Source organism: Seriola lalandi, unplaced genomic scaffold (assembly GCF_002814215.2).
Source record: "Seriola lalandi dorsalis isolate HSWRI2012SDOR001 ecotype SW California unplaced genomic scaffold, Sedor1 jcf7180002054606, whole genome shotgun sequence".
Classification (NCBI taxonomy): domain Eukaryota; kingdom Metazoa; phylum Chordata; class Actinopteri; order Carangiformes; family Carangidae; genus Seriola; species Seriola lalandi.
Genome location: NW_019525159.1, coordinates 2472997 through 2494827, shown reverse-complemented (window position 1 = coordinate 2494827; position 21831 = coordinate 2472997). Strand labels below are relative to the sequence as shown.

At 38.4% G+C, this 21831-nt stretch overlaps 2 protein-coding genes across 6 annotated transcripts; one reads left to right on the top strand and one right to left on the bottom strand.

Annotated features, from left to right (window-relative positions):
• Positions 1 to 905: 905 nt before the first annotated feature.
• Positions 906 to 7675, bottom strand: coq4 (coenzyme Q4 homolog (S. cerevisiae)). 3 transcript variants are annotated; one of them, XM_023419676.2, is made up of 7 exons: positions 7544 to 7675; positions 6872 to 7024; positions 4568 to 4664; positions 4348 to 4450; positions 4061 to 4190; positions 2736 to 2829; positions 906 to 1617 (listed from the first exon to the last, which is right to left on the bottom strand). In XM_023419676.2, exons 1-7 carry the CDS (start codon positions 7608 to 7610, stop codon positions 1434 to 1436), a joined length of 828 nt encoding a protein of 275 aa, XP_023275444.1. In that variant the 5' UTR covers positions 7611 to 7675; the 3' UTR covers positions 906 to 1433. The 3 variants fall into 3 exon arrangements, with proteins under 3 accessions (XP_023275444.1, XP_023275443.1, XP_087033601.1); XM_023419675.2 differs by having other exon boundaries at positions 6872 to 7027; positions 7544 to 7638; XM_087177475.1 differs by lacking the exon at positions 906 to 1617 and adding an exon at positions 1691 to 1992 and having other exon boundaries at positions 6872 to 7027; positions 7544 to 7638.
• Positions 7676 to 7750: 75 nt separating this feature from the next.
• Positions 7751 to 21589, top strand: traf2b (Tnf receptor-associated factor 2b). 3 transcript variants are annotated; one of them, XM_023419671.2, is made up of 11 exons: positions 7751 to 7889; positions 13085 to 13287; positions 14301 to 14379; positions 14614 to 14712; positions 16846 to 17007; positions 17101 to 17175; positions 17694 to 17768; positions 18823 to 19047; positions 19145 to 19448; positions 19745 to 19893; positions 19988 to 21589. In XM_023419671.2, exons 2-11 carry the CDS (start codon positions 13112 to 13114, stop codon positions 20204 to 20206), a joined length of 1563 nt encoding a protein of 520 aa, XP_023275439.1. In that variant the 5' UTR covers positions 7751 to 7889; positions 13085 to 13111; the 3' UTR covers positions 20207 to 21589. The 3 variants fall into 3 exon arrangements, with proteins under 3 accessions (XP_023275439.1, XP_023275438.1, XP_023275440.1); XM_023419670.2 differs by having other exon boundaries at positions 7806 to 8331; XM_023419672.2 differs by lacking the exon at positions 7751 to 7889 and adding an exon at positions 10728 to 11181.
• Positions 21590 to 21831: the final 242 nt, after the last annotated feature.

Genomic DNA, 21831 nt, shown 5'->3' with positions numbered 1-21831 from the left:
ATTCAAGTGACTTTGTTCCTCTCATACCAGATTAAACACGTGAGAAGAGGGTAGTAGGGGGTGAGGCAAAACTGAGGGGAAATTAAAAACTATGCAGTAGTGGCTTCACCGGCTCATGATCAGTGTTATTTTATATGCAAATAACATATTGTTTGTAGCCATTAACCATAAAGTACACTGCATCCCCTTTATAACCCCTGCCTTCTTTGTAAATCAGCATTTTAAAACAATAAAGTGAACTACAGCTTTGGGATGGGCATGTTTAATCAAGACTTCAAGAAGTGTAGCAATGCACAGTGGGCTTTGCAATCAGATGGGGTGTAACACTGTAATAGCCCATTTATTCTGACTGTTATTTCAACAGTCTATTTAGAAACCTACTGTGTGATTCAGATTTGAATCTAGTATGGGTTAGGCTTGGTTGCACATGTCCCAACAGGACACTCTTTGCATAATCCTGTTGTATGATCCTGTCATATACATCTTTAAAGCGCTTGAGGATCAAATCATCACCAAAGTGAAACTCATGCAAGAGACACAAACCCATCAAAGAAATGACTAGAAATGTTACTACTAATTGTCCGCTCCAGGGTGTAATAACATAGGTGAAAATACAGGTGCAATATTAACTCTGGCAAAGGATGGTGTGCAGTGTGTGCATGTCAAAGTGAGAGTTAGACAGGAGCGCAGAGTACCATTGGGTAATAAACTTTGCGTCAATAAAGCCATGATAGAGCTCCATAGTTTTGTAAGGTTGGGTTTTGGAGCCTTAATGAATATGTAACTAGCTCCCTCTGATAACGATGCCATACTTTTTGGATTCATATATTATATATGTGGGAGGGTCTGGTTGCAGCCATCTAATGGTTATACGCTTCAAGGCTACTGTATATATTTAAAATGTATTCCAACAGGATTTTACTCCTTTATTTGGCATAAAACACATCCTCATAGCTTTTTTAAAACTTTTGTTTTTCACTCTAAGAAAACTGAAATGTTGCTTTTTTTGACACTGAATGTGTTCATCATAAACTCCTGTTGTGTACATGTACACGATTTGTAGACCTCATTATTGTAAAAGGGAGAGGCACAATTTATTCACAGTAGAGTATATGATAACACAGTGAGTCTAATGATAACAGAAGCGGATGCATCTGCTCCTTTCCCACCTATTAGTGTTTGTACAGCTGCATGTGCACATTATACTATTTCTCAATAATTTACAACTGTATGAAATTAGAAGATTTTTAGCCTTAAAACATAAACACATCCGCTTTCACACACAAGGAACAAGCCAAAGTGTGCCAAGTGGGAAATTTCCCAATTTCCCCAGTAGTTAATATCAAAAATTCCACTGTCACACTTGAAATATTTATGGTTCCTCCACAATTAAAAGTCTTTTGTCTGATGATTCCTGAACGATTTGATCTTTCTCAGGTGCTCCTCTTGTTGGACGCACTGAGTATGACAGGAGGTGGTTCGATGTTGAGCTCTTGTCGGAGGTCTTCGAGGTTCTGCTCCCATCGCCTCTCGTAGAAGATGCTGAGGACACAGCGGGCCCGCCGCCCATTCTGCAGAGCCCAGGGCCCCAAAGATGTGAACAGTGACTGTAAACGGCTGAAAGATGATGAAACAAGAGCGGAAAATTTGAACATGATGCAACAGTGAAGAGGAAACTTGCCACAATTCATCCATTTTATATTTTATTTAAACATGCTACAGCCCACTTCCCTGAAAACAGGGAAGTTCACAGTTGTGGAATGAGGAAGGATAAATGATTTGCAGGTAAAGACACCGTTTATAGGCATTTGTTCATCATAATGGGGCACTGTTGTTCAGCCTTTACGTTGGCAGCGGAGGAAGTCACAGTGCCAGATTGATGTCTGTGTAAAATGGAGAGCTGCCATGGCAGGAAAGACAGACGCTGCCATCACTGCAACACTCCATCGATCTGGGCTTTATGGCAGAGTGGCCAGACTGAAGTTCTCAGTTCTACATGTCGTGTTTGGAGGAGACCAAACATGAGACTTAGAATTGGTTGTTCTTCTGTATGTACACTTTCTGAATACACTGTAAATAATTTTGGATTTTGTTTGACTTGCTCAGACAAAAAAAGACAATGGAAAATGTCAGTTTGGCCTTTGGGAATTTTTTTTAATCAACTATGTGAGAAAATAAATGGAAAGTTAGTTGGCTTTGAAAACAAATATTAGTTACATCCCTACACCAAAGCTTTGAGCTCTATTGTTTGCTGTGACTGTAGGGCAAACTTGCGTGTGAACACAATGAGTCTACCAGACCTCCTTTAATGTGTGTTATGACATCTGGACAGTAAAGCTACCAGCATCCTTCAACAGAAATACTTATCAAATGGTTGAATAGTTTTGGAAACCCCCTTCCATTCACACCTGGCCAGCTGTGCGTAAGTGGGACAGGGAACAGGGATTGAACTTTTCTCTTTAACTCTCTTTATTTCCTTCCTTTATTCACCTATTTCTGTCACTTTTCGTGTGAACAACAGAATGCAACAGTATGAATGAATAGTGAATGAATGAATGTCTGACACTGTCTGGAAACGTGCGCTGTTATCCTTGTTTTTAAACTGTATTTCCCCCACACCCCAAAACCTGTAATTAACTCCACCTCTGATCATACTGCTACTTGGTCTACTCAACACCTTGGTGGTCCAAATCTACGCTATATTCCACACTGTTGGAAACAAACAGATATTGTACCTTGCATTTAGCCGAAGTGGGCCCAACGCAGCTCCAAGAGCACACATGGGAAGCCCCGTCTGAGCAGCTTCGAACCATTTTACTGCCACTTCACCTGAAAGCATCAGGCAGAGATGGAGAACAACACCAATGTGCCAATTATTTAAGAGGAAAGTAAAAGAAAGAGCAAGAAATCAGTCAACAGTGCAGTGTGTCAAAACCAACCCCTGTTGTGAAACACTACTGCGAAAGTCTTTTTTCTCTTTTAGCAAATTCATTATAACGGTGACTCAATTCACTCGTATTTCATCTTCAAAAATGTTAATTCACTCAACATTGTGAAAGAAAGGCCTTTTGAAAGCAGGAGATCTGAAGGGACTGGCAAGGTTTTGTCTGCCATGTGCACAATAATTGTTGCTGAGCCTTAGCCATTTTATCAGTAAGACATTATAGAAGATCAAAATTGCTTAGCTTGGATTGGTAGTTCCTATAAACAACACAATCTGACTGTAGATGCCAAATTTCTGCAGAACCACGATGGTTTGTGTTACGGCCACCGCTCTGTCCACTTTTGTTGTGCCTAATTTTCCCCTGTCTGCCAAGCTGCCTGCACAGTCTACCCAGATGCTCCACCCTCTTTCTCCTGATTGGTGCGGTCTCCAGGCTCCTTGCAGCTCCGCCTTCAGCTCAACTGGGTTCCTGATTGGTGCGGCCTGTTTGCAGCTGGCCAATCCCAGCCGCCCAATCAGGAGCCAAGCGCTATAAAACTCCTGCCAGCCTGTCAGTCCGGGCGGCTGACTGTTGGTGGAAGCTCGGCCTCTTTGTTGGAAGTTTGTCTTGTGTGAAAAGCCAAGATAGCAGCTATTAGTAGCTTGTTGTGTGTGTGTTGTGTACTCGTGGTAATCTTAACACCTGGAAGTGGGGTCAGGTTTAGATTTTACTAATAGACTGATTCTGCTGATTCCTCCACCGATAGACATTACGTTTGTTATATACACTAGGTGCAGGGGTGCTGTTCCTGTTGTGTTTTGGTTTTTTAGTTAGCTTTGGTAGCCAGCCTTGTTTTTCCTTTTACTTTGAATTAGTTAAATAATATTAATGATTAGCCCCTAGAGAGTCCTCCTTTTGTTATATTCTGTTTCTGCTTTGAACAGCACCCACCGGCCCCGTTCCTTGGTTTGTTTTGTCCATGTAAACCATTATTTTTACATTTTATGTTACAATAAACAACCTCATACCTATTAACAACTGGGTTTTGTGTTGCTTCCCTTTCCCCTGTGAGCCGGGTGGTAACAGTTTGAAATACATTCGGGGTAGTTTTTTTGGTTACACAAAGCCTGACTTACCCAGCATGTTGGTGGGCATACCCAGTAAGGTGTGTAACAAATCATGGACCTCTCTGTATCTCTGCATGACGTAAGCTAGCTCCTCATTATCCACAAACTTCACATCTGCCCTTGAGTCAGGCGTCACGTGCTGAGAGAAAAGGCAAGTCAATACGAAAGTGAATATGAAAGAGTAATGTTAACAGTGAAAGATCTGGGTATTTAATCTGATGAAATCTGTATCGTGAAATGTGAAAGTATCACATTTTATTTGTGGGGAGTTTCACGACACATCAGCGAATACTCACATTGTCCTCCAGAAAACGGAGGTATTCTCTCCCAAAAGAGCCGTCGGGCAGTGAGGCCATCTTGCTCAGATCAAGTGTAGACAGCCGGATCCTGGGCCTCTCTCTGCAATCACCAGTCAATATCCAAGCAAAACAAAAATCAGAAAATCATAATTCAATGAAAATGCTATTTAAAAGTGTTTAAATCAGAATGTTACCAAATAGGGATACAATGCCTCACGTTAGGATAGTGTAGCCTTCAGGGTCATTTCTCATCCTGTCCCTGAGATTTATCATCGCTAGGTGCCCTGTCGTCTCTCCGAGCACTGCAACCATGTCTGTAAAGTGAACAGAGAGTCCCAGAGAATTAAATGTACAATAGAGAGATTTTCCAAGATGTGACATTTTGTTGCTGCCAAACCTTTAGCTAAATAATTGATTTCCTCAAATGACATATCGTCTTAAAGATTCTCAAACTTGTGCAGTTTGTTTGAAAGTAGAGCTTGTGATATAGCCTAAATTTAGCCACATGCTTGATCTTAAGGGGCACTCGACTATTTTTTACATGAGTCACATCAGTTTACTCATTATGGAGAGTACCACACAGCCTGAGAAACAGCTGGTAAATGTCATCATGTCATCTGCGTATCTGGAGGAGTCTTTTTTTTAAGTGTGAGAAATAGTCTGAAAATGTCAAGTGTGGTGATGTCATCAGAGTTATCTTAGTTCAGATTTGGAGACCACAAATGTTTATCAGGAAGCCTGCATTAGAAACAGGGGGGCGTGGAGCTTGAATGACCTGGGTGTTTAACAGGCAGACAGGGTCTAATGAAAAATGGATTATAATCAAATAATCCAGCATTTTATGAGATCAACTCTATACTATGCACTAGGAGTCAGGAATAGGCCTTTGAAGACACCTGTGGCCTCCAAGCTAAATGTCAGATGACAGGTGGTAGTGCTCTCTTCCTCCATGAGAGTTTCAGGGTAACTGAAATATAGTATGGCCCCATTTTGTATTTATTCTCATTTCTGTTTCCAAGAGTGACAGTGGTCTCGAGAGAATAAAATCAGAACATGAGAAAAAAACTTTTAGTACAGTCCCTGTTGGTATCACTTGATGATGAAGCTGATGAAACATTCTTTCAAGTTCCAGTAACTGTTGGAGGCATGCCAGGGTTACAAACTTTCTTTCCAGCAACATGCCAAAGATGTGGCACACTTTCTTTTCATTCCTACATGTCCTGTGTGTTGTTCTTAATTTAGAGCACATCTTAAAACACAATATCTGTAATGAAAACTTTCATTTTCCTGACACCTAATTTAGTCATGATGGCTTGTTGAAGTCTCAAAAAGTTGTACAGCAGTTTGGTGAACTTAGCTTGAAGGGTTCATTCTTGACTTTGGAAATAGCAGCTTGGCTAAAAATTCTCAACACAAGTTCACATACTTGACTTTTTCAGTACTTTCAGCCACATTTTGTGGCACTTCATCAGCAAACTCCTTATACTAAGAATGGAAAAGAAGAAAGAGAGAAAAAGAACTAGTCTGGCGCTCAGTAGAGCGCATACCTCTGCGAAACAATCCAACAAATCTGTCAAGCTCTTATAATTGAATAATAAAAGGAAAAGGGAAGTGGTCTGAGACACTCATTGGCATGTCATGACCTCGACTGTAATTGTTGTAATTTTAGTGGTTGCATGTTGAATAAAATACTGATGTAAGCATTTTTGAATGTTGCTGGTGCCATGTGGACTGTTACTTTCTATTAATAAAAAGTACAACTCTTTTGTGTAATAAAGAGTCAGCATCCTCTTCCACCAAATTTGGATCTGGATCTGCACCAAATTGACCAAAATCATAGATCTCACCATAAATATGTCTGATTTTTTTACATCAAGATCCATACGTCCTGAGAAATTAAAAAAAAAAATATGGGAAAATGCCCTGTCGCTCAATGTTGAAAGTGATTAAAAAATTGCTGGATCCTAATCAAATCTTAATGGGTTCTTGCCTGGCCAATGCTCCATGCCTTTGGTGCAAATCGGTTTTGTACTTTTTGCGCGATTTTGCTGACAGGCACAGGTGAAAACATAACCTTGTTGGCAAAGTGGATCTTGAAATAAAACTTGAATTAGTTTAAATAAGTCTTACCGCCTTTAATTAAAGTGATGATGACCTTCATAATTTTGACTTGACTGCAACTTTTCTGTAGCAACACCATCAGCAGAGCTGTGTCCACATGCATACATAGTGACTATACATTATCTGTGACTGTGCTTTACTGCCATACTTTTCTGTCCTTTAGGAGGCTTTTTTTCCTTTTAAAGTTATTTTTTCCTTAATTTGATAGTAATACAGACAGGGATTGCAGAAAATTGTTGGGGGGTGGGGTGTGACAAGCAACAAAGGTCCTTAGCCAGAGTTGCCCCATGGGATGGCATTTTTTTGTAAAAAGGAAGGAAGGGATGTTGGGGGAAAAAGAAAGACAAACAATAACAGAGAATGAAGCCCAGACCTCATGCTAGTGATGTGAGTGTCTCACCATGTCTGTAGGGGTCCCGCAGTGCAGCCACACCTGACCCAACGGCCAACAGGGCTCTCTGGATGGGGGTGGTGGGGATGTGTCCGGGATACAACCCATTATAGCAGGTGTCTGTAAATTCACTGCTGCTACTGTGCAGCTGCTGGACATGCACTGCTGAGGCACAGGTGGCGCAACATTAGAGAGATTTACGCTCCTGGACCGAGACAGTGTCATAATGCATAACAACATTAAAACTATCTGATGATATAGGCTGTAGGATAAAAATGTGTATGCTTATGTTTTACAGAAATAAGTCACAATGAATATTAACACTTAACGTGTGTATGGTATTCGGGCTGACACCTGTATATGGTATTTTATCGCAAAAATTTGAAATTAATTAGTTAATTTGTAATTCTCCTTAGTTATTATTTACACACCCAGATACGTTCATTCATACAAAATAATATAACACTAACTCATTTCAACACAGTGCTCTGAGCTAAGTAATAACATAGCTGAAGAGTGTGCCGTGGAGCCAGTTCAAGCTTTCTCTAGTATGTTATGCTAGCAGCTAGGTTTGAAACTGGTTACTTTTAAATTCGAACAGCCAAGACATCTTGGTTCATAAAAAATTGTATATTATTGTTTTTGTCAAATAACGCAGACTAAACATATGGAAACTCGTACCTTTGGAGATCAAAACGCATTGTCGCTGACTTAACCATCGCAAAGGCTTACGAATCCACGGCCACATTGTGATCGCTACTGCGCATGCGCTTTGGAACGGTGTACTACTTTTCGACTCCGGGGCAGCACTGATATAGGGGCGGGGTTGGCTAGTTTTTTCTGAAAGTTATGTTTAGTTGCAAGACAAAGTGACTCCGTTCTTCCCAGCTGCCTTGCCTTTACGAAGTAAGCGCATGCAGCAAAAATTGTAAACAGCTCACCAAAGGTTGAGTTGCCCTTCTCATGCCGTAACGGACAGACAGTTTCGTTTTCTTTCTGTCGACAGAGGCGCAATCCAGACGGCAAGGTTAGTTAGCTGAGGCGATGTTTTTTCTTTTCAAATAAATAGGTTAGCAGTTAGCTGACTGGGTAATTAAACTTGCTAAACCCATAACTTGACTGTAACTACAGTCAAGCACTGCCTAACTTAGCATTAACCTAGCTGCATAAAAGTTACGTTGCTACTCTTACACATAAGTAAATAAAGTGTAAGTTAAATACGTTGTAATGTTACGTCATTGCTCCCTTTGAACCAATAATATAGACGCTAAAAGAAGTAAATATGACAAATGAAGAAGTTATTCAGTTCCAAGCAGACACAAGTTAACGACTAAGATGCTGTCAGAGTTCTGAGTCAGACCGACGAGGCTTTTATACCCTTAGATGCTCACGTGTTAGGGAGGACACTACATATACTACGTTGAGGTGGTGGACTATTATAAAACGAACAGGCACTGTTTGGGAGCTCGGTGAGTAAAGACTCAGGTTTGGATTCACGACACTGCCGCAGATAGTCTAGAGACCCTTGGCATGAGTAAAAGACGAATATTGAGCAAGAACATGGCGGAGTGACAGAGCGAACATACAGGGAACAGGCAGGGCAGGGAGCAGGAGGGTGTTTTCACACAGTAGTCGAACTAGAAGTCGGGGACATCTTTTTGAGACACCAAAAGAAATGGCTAGGCAGACTGAAGGGATAGCTTGATAGCACTTTATTTTTTCAGGGCATTGTTTTGAAAAGCAGTTATTGGTGGTATTTCTTTCAGAAACGGAATTGTAAACTTTTCACAACTGTAGCTTACAGTCCAGATGACAGTGTGGATACAGTTCAGACAGCAATAAAGCTAGTATTTTCTGTTTAGGTTGTTTATGACAGCTCAGTTTTCAGAGTTTGGCTGGTTGTGCTTACTGTATGGTTTGCTTGTTTCCATGTCACTTCAGTTCTTGTTTTAAAGGTTCTGGTCTGTTTATTAGTTTTTTCAGGAAAGTGGATTGGTGTTGTATGGCTAAGATAATATGTTTTCTACATGAGATTGCCTGATTTAATGCTTATTTTCACTGCATTTGTTGTTGCCACCCTCTCAATGTTTCTATGGATACAAACTAAACAACAGCTTGGGTGTATTGTGTTACTAATGAGGGCTTAGCTCATTTCTCACAGCAGAGTTAATCATTATGGATGATTTGACTTGTTAACCATGTTCTTTATGAACAAGTTGGACGGGTTTGAACAAACGAAACTTGTGAACTGAATCATAGTAGTTAACAACTAGTCATCATGAAATTTGAATATATTCATCTGTCAGATACATAGTCAGATGATTATACCTGGAAAAGAGTTTCCAAAGCAAAGAAGCCATGGGCTTTTCTTAGATGTGAAATGTTAAACATTTCCCACCTTGGCCGGTGTTCTTCTTGAAACTGATAAGTAATCTAGAGAGGAACAAGACAACTGAATAATTTCTAACCATTAGCCTAGAAAATTCAATGTAAATGAACCAGTGTTGCTGTTTCACTTCCCATGTAGTGGGACTGAAATTTAAAATGTGGAAAATGTTCATTTAAAGTAATATTGATATACTAAAAATAAGTAATGTTCATTAAAAACATGAAAAAAACATTATAATGAAAAGAAACATTATACTGTTTGTAGCTTGAATGGTTACAATTATGATGACTAGTTGATGCATGACTGGTCATATGTTCACTTGACTCATGTCTATGTCTCATGATAAGCGTTTGTTAAGTTCTCTTGCTATTTGTCTTTTGAACATGAGATTTTCATTACAACTTCTTCTGTAAGATCAGTATGTCAGTGTGATGTAAAAGTTGGCTGCTGTGTTTTGGTTTCAGAATGCTAGTGAAATCATTCATGGTGCACAGTAACCTTTTAATGTTCCTAGTTCACATATATTTTCTTTATCTCACTTCCCAACACACAAGTTTCAGGAGATTTCCTATTTGAACAAAAATAGGATTTGGATATTTCCTACTTGTATGCCACGTCAACAAAAAAGTTAATCAAATTCATGACCAGCAAAAGCACAATGAGTAAGCCTTTCTCAGCCTTATCCCAAACTGTTTAAAGTTTGTTGGGCTGTCTTTTCAAAGAGGCACAACATTTCCATTGATTTTCCCCAGTTAGTTTGCGCATTGTTTGTAACCAAAATATGGTGTTTAACTCTGCTAGTGTAAACAGGTAGTCTTGCTGCTCTGCAAAAGTCTGGCATTTTCAGTGAGACTGAATTTTAATTTATGGGTGAATTGTTCTTTTTTCAAACATGATTTGACTGAAGCAAATGAATAGGTGCAGACACTGTCCTTTGTACAGCGCAGTTCAAATCATATAAACTACAAATTATGATGCAACCTTTGGCCTCCTGCTAGAAGTATTTCAAAGGTTATACTCTCATGTCCGGACACGTAAAACTGCAATCAAATAACTACGCACATGAACTGCTTGTTGCATAAGTATAGTTTACGATGTGAAACAGAAAAGTTTGGTGGGTATGTGGGAATATGTTGGTATATGATGACATCTGCTGGTTTATGGTGAAAAAAACTTTTTTTCCCCCAAAAAGTTATTGTTCAATAATAAATCATGCATTTTCTAACAGAGTAAATATTCATATAGCAGACACCCTCACAAAAGAAAGTACTTTTTGTGAAGGTGTAAAAGTGTTTGCAGATTTCTTATACAAAATTTTTTTTTTGGACAATTATCACGATGACTATGATATTGCATTTTACCGACACCACTGCAGAAATTTTGTTTCAGTCCCTACACTGTAATACAGCATACAAAGATTTTGTGAAATCAAGTAATGATTCGTTATAAACTTAACTTAAAAATTTCAGTTTTTATTTTGAGACTAAAATGACTTTTTCTGACTTCAAGTCATTAAAGTTTCTAAAGAATCATTATCAACATATTAGCAGAATTCCCAGCATACATTGTTGTACTCATTATTCGATCTATAAACAGCTTAAAATCATTCCCAGTATGGTAACAATACTTCCAGCTTAATCAAATGAGCATTACTGGCATTGTTTGTGAGTAGGAAATATACAGCTAATGAGATGACGCACTCTTGCTTCCCCATTTGTTTTTGTTATAGCCATTGATGAAAAGATAAAGCTAAAGCTAAGTAGGAGTAAACAGCATCACCAGCCAAGCAAGATTTAATCAGTGAAGAAAACTGACTGCGGTGGAAAGTTGTCACCACTTTTTACTTTGCTTTGACTTTTATGCTGGCTGGTATGGTCCGCAGAATTTTTGCACCATTCATGCAACTTTCAGTCACTTTCTGCCCATGAAGGTCAGTATAACAATGCTTTTCTTCCTCTAGAGCCCTTGGCACTACCTCGTTTAAATCGAAGAAAAACCTGCAGGGTCTCGGAACCTTATTTAAACTGCACAAATTACCTGGTGGTACACCTGTTATTTATTAGTGACTGCTCACTGCCTTCACTTTGCTGCAGTGTAATTCATGATAGTTCCACTAAATGGCACTAAATGGAGGGATATTAAAATCATAAACATGGTGGCTTCATATTGTTGCATTTTAAATTTTGCTTCATGTAAGCACAGTTATTATACAAAGAAACAACTTTGAGCCATTGTGGATTATGTTATATGAGTGGGCAGAGCATATAATACCCACTAGATGGTAGCAAAAGCACGATTATTAGCCTCGGTACTCAATAATAAATTCCAACTTTTGAGTACCAAATACCACGTGGTAAACCTATTTCAAACTTCAGTGCGTGCAAATGGAGCATGTAGATAAAACAATGACATTTGATGTCACATAGTTTGATACCTTTGTTCTAGAGCAATGTTTGGAAGATTGAACGTTTTTAAAATGTCTGTCATTACCCGAAGAAAAAAAAAAACCCGCACAGACAGGCTGAACACATGATGGTGCTATAACCCACAACTTTATGTTTTGACCTGCATCTCCTGAATTGGAACAGGGGGCAGCCATGATGATCTGTTGTATCAGTAGTTTATTTATTTGGGAGTTTTAGAGTTGTCTGTTGTTCGGACTAGGCTTTCGACTCTTAGCCAAATTAACATCCGATTTTGACCAACAATGTTCAACCTTTTCTCTATGGTGAAACTTTGGAAGTGTGCATCAGTTTACAGAACAGAAAATATGTCTGAAAAATGTTGAAATGCAGTAAGTGTTAAGTAAGGTCACACTATTTGATGACAACCTCTTCCTTTTTCTGCGAAATTAACACGTATATTGGCGAAGCTCTTGTAGGGTCAGTGAGTCATGTCACATTCACATTCCAGAGAAACTTATCAGATAAATCTGTCCAGCATATCTGTTCTCAGGCAGATCAGTATCTCTCCCATAGATAGCTTTCCCCGTAAGACTTCATGATGCGAGATACCCCAAAAGAATTTACGTGTGACTTCGCATAGACTTTGCAGATAAGGCGAGCCATTTCATCATTGTGTGCGTGTTAGCATGTCTTTCACAGCAAAGAAATGCTTACATTAAATTGGCCAAAGATGAAGCTGTGATTACAGTTTGGCCAATAACTTTATAGAACAAAAATGTATTCCTCGCATTATGTCACAGCGAAATTTAGTGGCACACAGGTTCCACTGTAGCCTCAAGGGTTGTACACCGTTTTGAATTTCACGCAAAATAATTTGTTATTTAAATTTTTTGCATTATGACCATTGCATATGGAGTTGAGAGGAAAAGCTCTTTAGAGAGTGATCCACACTGCCTAGAAAATCCAAATTTCGTTGTACTATTGTGAAATGACAATAAAGGCATTCTATTCTATTCTTTTCTATTCTACATTATTTTAACATGCCTACCTCATTTGGCTGTGACATATAAAACGTGTTTGAGGCTATAGCTGCTAAACCTCACATTTTTAAGATGGTCTTTCACAATGATGAATCAGCCTCATATTTTCACGTATAATGATCAGTTTAAAGGGGCTGCTCATATTCAGTATATCTGCTGAATTCCCCGTGTGCTGACACATCCAACAGGTATAATTCTACCATACCAGTAATTATTCACCAGTTATGTAATTTACTGGTGCATTACTACCCGTTGGAAGTGTTCATTAAGTATTTACTGGTATAATCAGGGAAAACACAAAACATTGTGGTTAATGTGCTGTCTGTTTCTGTTGCACATGTTATTGTTTGGCTGTTGACAGCTGTTGACGTGTGTTATTCATTCATAGGATATAGCACCAGATTGATGGAGAAGAATGGCCCGAATCTCGTTGGACTGTCCCAGCTCTTTACCAGGGATCCCCCTCAGTGTGCTGTCAGTGCCCATGGAGAATAAATACAAATGTCAGCAGTGTCTCCAGGTCCTGAGGAGGCCTGTCCAGGCTCAGTGCGGCCACCGCTTCTGTGTACACTGCTTCAAGCAACTCACCAGGTAGACTGGAGGTCGTCAGACCACCTACAACCGTGTGAAATGCAAACCCCCTCCACACCCTAATGCTTACCTTCTTACTGGACATGCTTCAGCACATCCTGTGTTCTTACCTCTGCTCGCCTCTGGGGATTTGTTTGCACCCAAGATCAGTTACTTTGTGCAGCCTCATCCCTCACATGACTGGACTCTAATACTGATATCACTGATCACAAGGATCTGGCTTAGGATGCTGACTCATTCTCAAGGTCTCCATTGTTTTTTCCTATCGCTGACTCACTGTTTGTTCATTAATGGACTCATGCATTTTGAATTTATTAAGAATACATTGGTTTGTCACTTTACGTGTAATGATACTTTGACAGTATCATTAGACATAAGGTGAAAAAAAATTGTTGAACTTCACTGAAAATTGATAATTATAGCTAAACATAAAAACCATATAAAACGTAATATATTAAACAAAACTTTAAAAAAAAAAAAAAAAAAAAAAAAAAAAAAAAAGGTACCAGCGTCTCATTTTGCTAATCTTCCAACATTCACACTTCAGCAAAAAGCATTTGTGAAATTTTTCTAAAAAGTCTAAAAATAAGCTGTGCATGTGTCATTTTGGGTGTGCATTGCTAGCTGAAATTGATGTTTTGAAAGGTGATTTCACATGACCCTTTATGTGAATTAATTTGGCTATAATGATAATTTCACATGTGCTTTTTGTTTGGGTTTTATTTGTGTGTTTGTGTGTGTGAGTAATAGTCATTTATTTGTCCTCAAGCCTCAACTCTTCAATAGCTAATACATTTTTCTCATGAATATCCGACACCTTATCAAGCAAATTACTGCATTTGTATAGCTCTACGGGCTTCTGTCGCTGCTCTTGCATTAATTAATCTACTTGAGCTGTGATCCATTTTGGTCAGCAGTTGTTCCAGTCATGGATCAGCAAGAAATTGTTGCTGACTGTTAGTGCCAATCAGCTGATTTTCACTATAAAGTCACAAACCTGTTTTGTTTGTTAGCTCTGGCCCAAAGCCTTGTGAAGCCTGCCGCCAAGAGGAAATATATGAGGAGCCTATTTCCATTCTGAATAGTAATGAGGTAAGATATGAAATTTTCAGTTTTCAACCAACATTGTTCTTTCATGAGACATTTTCCTTGTAATCAGTTTCCCTTCCCTCACTCCCACTATGGTTTAAAGGAAAATCAGACTGTTATTTGATGGGCAGTCTGATGGGGATTTCCTACACCACAACCACACACAATGCAACCCACTGTCTGTTTGCTCTTGGCTTTATGATTCACTGAACTCTTTGTTCTTTTCTCTTTTACTAGGCATTTCCAGACAATGCAGCAGGTCGAGAAATTGCAAGTCTGCCAGCCAGGTGTTTGAACCAGGGCTGCGATTGGACAGGCTCAATAAAAGAGTATGAGGTAAAGTATAATGTTCTACTTTTTGGAAATGTGAATGGTTTCTATTTGAGTGTTTATCTCTACCTGGCCCATATTAAACCTTGTACAAGAGTCAGTTTACTCCTTTACCACACCCAAACCAGTCCTGTTAGTACTTTTTAATCTTTCTGTTCTGTCACATTTTGTACGTTCCTGGGTAATGTGTTTATTCCCCTTGAGGCCTTAGTTCACATCATGGTTGAACAACGTGTCTCTATTGCATGCACTGCGGCTATTGCTGCAGAGAACAGGAAGTGAAACTAACATGCAGGCTGGAAAGTCCCTGTCGTCTCTAGCTTACTTATCAACAACAGCTCAGTTGGAAAGTACCAGGATATGACAGGCAGCTTAACCATCAACCTGCCTGACCCTATTTGACTGCTGATGGCGTTTCAGTTAGCTGACCATAACGTGATAATGAAAGAGCTGGATTTATACTGGCTGTAAAACCCAGAACAGAAACAGGCATTAAAACCATATACTTCAGACAGACTAGGGTTTGTGCAAATACAGGAAAGCCCCATCATAACCACATTAGCTGGTTGTGTTCTGGTTTGCATGTGTCATCCGTCTGCAGTTTTGTGTCTGCTGTAGATATTTCAGTGTTTGGTGAGCTTGTCAGTGTGTTTGTTTAAGAGGTGGCATCCTGGTGCTAATTCAGTGTACAGGATGTTTATAGTGGTTATTGTTTGTTTGTGGTTTTAATTAACCATACCCTATGAGCGTCTCTGAATGAGATTCTAGATAGGAAACGTTACAATAAGGTGATGGAAGGAAATGTTTTTAAAATAAAACACTAGTCTGACACTGGAAATTATTTTGCATGCTTTGCAAATGTGGCTCTGTTAGCTTGCCGATGAACCTTACTATTCTTTATTTATGACACATGTGCTTGCTGTCTTTGACCATGGCATGAAAGTGTGCTGTAGTTTGCAGTGCTGGAGAAATAACTGCTGTTGTGTGATACACCCATGTTTGTATGAATATTTGTGTGTGGCTGTCTTAGTCACTGTTAGTTAGCCATACACACCCAAAACTAGATCTCACGAAGCTGGAAAAATAGACTAAACGTGGTTTCTGAGTGGCTTAGTGAGGAGAGGGATCTAACTGAAACGCTGTTCGAGATTAATCATATTTAGTATGGTGATTCGGTTAAAGGTTTGTCAGTGTAGCATGTCTGAAAGTGAGCAGTCAAAGCGAAAAACAGGCTAACCTACCTGTGGCTCTTGTTCTGTGGCTTCAGAGTGCTGATGGTAGTCATTATGAAAGCAACTACTTCCTCGGTTAACAGACTCCACCTCACAGTCGAGCTCCACCCCTTTTGTTTCCCGGTATTTTTCAAAAAGAATATTGTGCGGCATTTTTAAAAATAACATTACCAAAATTATTTTAGCTTAAATCAAAAACACCCTTTTTCACCCCCTAATTTATTGCTGTACTTCTACTTTTTATTTCTATGCTTCTGTTTCTTTGGTTCTTTTATTTCCTCATCTTCCAATGACTTCCTAGTTTTGTCTTTTGCTTTCTCTTTTCGTGTATTTTAAGGTCAAGTGTTTAAAAACGATCTCTTTTTTTCCCTGTCTTCTTTAGTATATTACTTGTGTTTTAACAATCATATAGTACAAATAATGAAATACTAAGTCCTGGAATATTTCTAATTGGGTTACAGGAAAAGAACGTAATAATAATAATAATAATAATAATATATACCTTCAATGCTATTGCATTGCAGGCACACAATTAAGGAATCATAATTACTGAATAGCACACATAATTAAATGAATGTACTGTGTTGTTACCGTTGACCTTCCTTTATGCACCGGAGATAATAAATGGTTGCGAAAAAAAGAAACAGCTTGTTTTCCACTGCAACCAGACCTGCTTATATATGAGGGTGTGTCAGTTTGTGTGTAATCTTCATTAAGGACTGACAAAAGATTAGCAGGTTCTACCATGCCATCAAATTATATCACACAAATGACTTGGAACACCATAACGTTCAACTGTCATTCTTTGATAATATTATTGAAAGGTAATAAATAGGCACATCTGGGCTGCATGAGAAACACAAACTTTAGTTATGTGGTGGTAACAATAGATCTGTCCGATGTATAGGCTCAGCATGAAGGTCGCTGTGAGTTTGAGCGGATACAGTGCGACGCCTGCCAAACCTTGATCCTTCGTACAGAGAAGGATCGACATAATGAGAGAGAATGTGAGGCAAGAACGCTCAACTGCAAATACTGCAAAATGACCTTCAACTTTAAAGACATCAAGGTGAGAGATAGAGATTATCTAGAGTAAAGCAGCTGCCTGTTGTGTTTCCAGGAATGGACACAAAATAACATCCCCTTTCATGGTGTATTTTAGGCCCACGATGAAATCTGCCTGAAGTTTCCCTTACATTGCAAGGAGTGTGGCAAGAAGAAGATCCCAAGAGAAAAGGTCAGAGAAATTACCCAAATTACCCTTTAACTTTCCATATAAATTTGTATATGAGGCATTTGGTGTGGTAATGCTTGACAATTTCCTCTCTGAACAAATGCTATTAAATGTTTTCACTCTGTAATAAAATAAAATTATAAACAGACTATCAAATTACAACATTTATAGCCTAAACAAACGCTGAACACCTGGGCCTTATATACAGGCACAGTGGAAAGACATGGAATTATATGAAACACAAGCAATAGACAAAGTACCCAAGTTACAACAAATGTGCCATTAAGCTAGATAAAATCCCAGGAAAGCCGACTGCATACCTGTGAGTTCCACATACTGATCACCTGAACATTTAAAGTCTCCTTTCTAATTAAAGGTTTGGAAAATGGTGCCTCAGAATTCCCTTTATGGCCGCTTAGTTTTCTTTCAGACTAAGAATCCTGTGCATGACTTTCAGTTTGAGTTGATGTATTGTTTGGAGCTGGTCCACTAACATTTCCGTTGTCCATTCTACCTTTCAGTTCAATGATCACAGCAGAACCTGTCCCAGGTCAAAGAGCGCCTGTCCATTCAGTGAAGTGGGCTGCAAATCTGTGGTATGTGTGGTAATCGACTCAAATATAATGCTTTCATTGTGTTATTTTTCTTTTATTTAAACCTATTAGGTGTTCACATAAATACAGTGTTGTAAGATGCCTTTTTTTTATATATTAAAGGAATAATTCAAAATTTTAAGAAATTTTGAAAAAAAAAAAGTTTATTTGAGAAATAGTAAATTGCAATTTTTCACAATTAATTTAAACCATGATATAGACTAAATTACTAATCAATTAATGCAGAAAAGATAAGATATAACGAGTTGATTCGTGAGCTTTAGAGATGTTTCCTTCTGCTTCCAGTCTTTTTGCAAAATTAAGCTAAATGCCCTCACGCATTGGCTGTATTCACATACAGATATGAAAGTGTATTGATCCTCTGGTCTAACTCTCAAAAAGAAAGCAATAAGCATATTTCCTCTTACAGTCTGCACCAAAATAATTCACTTAAGACGGTGGTAAAACAGCTTTGCAGTGGACGCCAACTGGCTGGTATTATCGAACAATTTATCTAATCATAAATGTATCAGTAGCAGCGTATATGTATAAAATACCAAGAAATTGCTGTTGCAATTGTCACGCATTTGTGTTCATATGTTTCACAACTGAGAAATAAACAAACACAACAACATAGTCTATGGTAAGATTTCTGTCTGGGCTGTTGTGGTTTGAAATAGGTGGGACTCAATTTGAAAAATGCGATGTCACTGTGATATTGCAAGTGCACTGTCAAAACACACCCACACAATTTTAAACTCTGATAATGAAATAATACATGAGGATGTTTAGTCCTAAATATTTAATGTCACAGAGCTTTGAAGCCAGACTTTCTGGAAATCTTAAACAGATTAGTTTTTAATGTAAACACATAACAATCGGTTGATATTTCATTAAAAATTTACCAATGTTTACCCAAAAAATGAATGAATAAAAATAAGTATCTACATATAATAAATAATAAATATTCCATCTTCTAAATAACAAAAACAATTTTTGACCAGTTTCCCAAGTTGCGACTTTGTAGCAGCTAAATAAGCTTCGTTGTGTTTCTCAGATAGAGAACGGGAAGCTCAGTGACCATGAGCACAGCAGCACCATGGAGCACTTGCGTCTGCTGCTGCCCATGGTGATGTCAGTGGCTCGGGCACGTACAGAGGCTCCTGGTCCCGGGGAGTGGCAGGAGGACTCTGGTCTGAGCCTGTACAGGGCTCCTGAGGAGGGAGACGTTATGGGCGCCGGAGCTGCAGCCTCTGCACAGTCTGTGGATCTGGAAAAAAAGGTGAGTCTGGAATTAATGGAATTAATGCTATTTGTTAACCTCTGTTGTTCATGGGTATTGAATGAGGAATGACAAATTTGTTGCTGTCTCTCAACAGGTGAACGCTTTAGAAAACATCGTGTGTGTCCTGAATCGGGAAGTGGAGCGCAGTTCAGTAACATTGGAGGCTTTCTCACATCAACATCGTTTAGACCAAGAAAAGATTGAAAATCTGTCCAACAAAGTACGACAGCTAGAGAGAACGCTGACTATGAGAGACTTGCAGCTGTCTGAGACCGAACAGCTGCTCCAAGAACTCCAGTTCTGCACTTACGATGGAATATTTGTCTGGAAGATTACTGAATTCTCTCGCCGCAGACAGGATGCTGTGGCTGGTCGAACACCTGCAATGTTCTCACCTGGTAAGATGAAAGAAAATAACCCGACACCACCGGGCATCCATTTCAAAGGTCTACTTTACATGTGGCATATTTTATGTCGGAGCTTCAAGATTATTTTTGAATTTGATTGTGTTAAGTTCACATTGTTTGCATGACCTTAACTCTTGGCTTTTAGACAAGGGGAATTCCACTGATCTACACCCTCTTTGTCCTTTAGGGAGTGTTAGGGAGTGTTCATGTCACTCCTATTCTAATATGACATAGTTTTTTAAGGCTCTGATTACATTCTGGATTCTTCCTTTTCTTCCTTCTCACAGCATTTTACTCCAGCAAATATGGCTACAAAATGTGTCTGAGGCTGTATTTGAACGGTGATGGAACCGGTCGAGGAACACACCTTTCACTGTTCTTTGTTGTCATGAGGGGCAAGTATGACGCTCTGCTCAAATGGCCATTCAGTCAGAAGGTAGGAGAAAGTGTAACTTTCCACTCATTTTGATCCATAATCACTGGAACAAATGGCACAGATTAATAAAGTCCTTCTCCTCCTCTTTCCCCAGGTGACTCTAATGCTTTTGGATCAGAACAACAGGGAGCACATTATCGATGCTTTCCGCCCTGATGTCACCTCCACCTCCTTCCAACGGCCAATCAGTGAGATGAACATCGCCAGTGGCTGCCCGCTGTTCTGTCCACTGGCTAAACTGGCTGGCAAGAGCCCCTATCTGAGAGATGACACAATCTTCATTAAAGCCATTGTAGACCTCACCGGCTTATAAAGTGCACTGTGGAAGATGCACATAACAAAAAATAAAAATTAAACAATGAAATTAAACTAAATGATTAATAATTATAATATATATAAATGAAAATATTTTGATAATAATATGTTTTATAATCTATTATATTATATTATATTATATATGTGACCATATTACAAAATATCGTGTACACACTATACATTAATACATACATCTGTTAGTATTTTGATATAGAGCTGTCAGCAGGCTTTAAGAAGAAGTGCTTAAAACAGTAAGACCTATGGGTTCTAGTAACATTAAGAGCTGCTGAGTCGAATAGTTATGATCTTTCATGATATAAGAGGTCTCCAATCATTTGTGTACTGTGATCCTAATGTGACTCTTGGCATTTGAATGAAATCTTATATCTTATTACTAAATCTTAAAAAAAAAAAAAAAATCTTTAATAAGTATATGTTTATATATATATATATATATATATATATACACACAATAGCCCAGACTTCGCTTTGCATCATGTTAAACTTAACCTCTGTCAAACAGTACAAATGTTACCAGGAATTCTTCCTTACATCAGAGCAAAGCAAATAGTGACGTGTCTCCTTTCAATGAAACAAAGGATTTCAAACACAATTTAAATTCCATGGCTTTAGCCTGTTTGACCTAAGCAGATCTGTTCCTTAGATAAAGCAGGCCACTCTTTCTCATGTCTCGATGATGTATCAGTCAATTGTCATCTCTAGTTTCCTAGTGCAGCACTTAACATACTTATATGAGTCATTTATTTTTGCCAAATGAGTAGCGGCTGTAACCCTATAGCAAACTTACACAGTCAAGCCTAAAGCAAACAGCTTTATACCTCAGATGTATTATAAGAAATAAACAAAAGAATTTAGGCAAAATGGCCTAGCAAGTGTGATCTATAACAAATAATAGAAAAATTGTGAAAAAAAAAAAAAAAAAGCTTACTGTTTAACCCAAATTTCTGCTTAAGATGTACTAGTAACCAGAAATGTGCACTATAACACACACACATATATATATATATCTATCCTTTGTACTAATAATGCTTTGGTGTATTGGTGTATTATATGTACATGTATAACAACATTTATTATTAATCAATCTACTATTGTGTGAAATGTGATAGCAAATTTTAACCAAAGAATGAACACTAGAAATTATATTCTTTACCATAGATTATACTGTATTTCAAAATAAAATTGGTTAGGCACTTTGATTTATACATGTTTTTGCATATTTTTTTTATTTACTAACATAAAGAATGCTTACCTGCAACATTAAAATTGTCTTTACTGATTGTTGATATACATCTTAATTTGAAGGGTTCTGTCAACTGTCTTTTATACATCTTAATCCGAATAAACTTCACAAACTTCATACTTGTTGCTTTTGTCTAATTGTAAATATACTGTATATACGAATTGTTTTTAATTCAGCATGTTTTGCCATGTTCACTGCTGTTTCACTGCTATTTTGTCCATTATGAAGGAATATATATACATCAGTTCCTATGTTTGCATACAGTGGTTGCATGTTTTCAGCTCCACATGTGCTTCTGGTGAGAATTTCCAGACTATTGCTCGAGCCAGACAGAGTGCACAAATCTTAGTTTTCCCCCA

Coding starts and splice junctions, on each gene's coding strand:
- coq4 (XM_023419675.2), bottom strand. CDS start 7,610: ATGTGGCCGTGGATTCGTAAGCCTTTGCGATGGTTAAGTCAGCGACAA. Junction 4,665..6,871: donor GCGGGACCCCTACAGACATG/GTGAGACACTCA, acceptor TTCACTTTACAG/ACATGGTTGCAGTGCTCGGA. Junction 2,830..4,060: donor TATGCCCACCAACATGCTGG/GTAAGTCAGGCT, acceptor TGATGCTTTCAG/GTGAAGTGGCAGTAAAATGG.
- traf2b (XM_023419671.2), top strand. CDS start 13,112: ATGGCCCGAATCTCGTTGGACTGTCCCAGCTCTTTACCAGGGATCCCC. Junction 17,176..17,693: donor AGAAGATCCCAAGAGAAAAG/GTCAGAGAAATT, acceptor TCTACCTTTCAG/TTCAATGATCACAGCAGAAC. Junction 17,769..18,822: donor AAGTGGGCTGCAAATCTGTG/GTATGTGTGGTA, acceptor TGTGTTTCTCAG/ATAGAGAACGGGAAGCTCAG.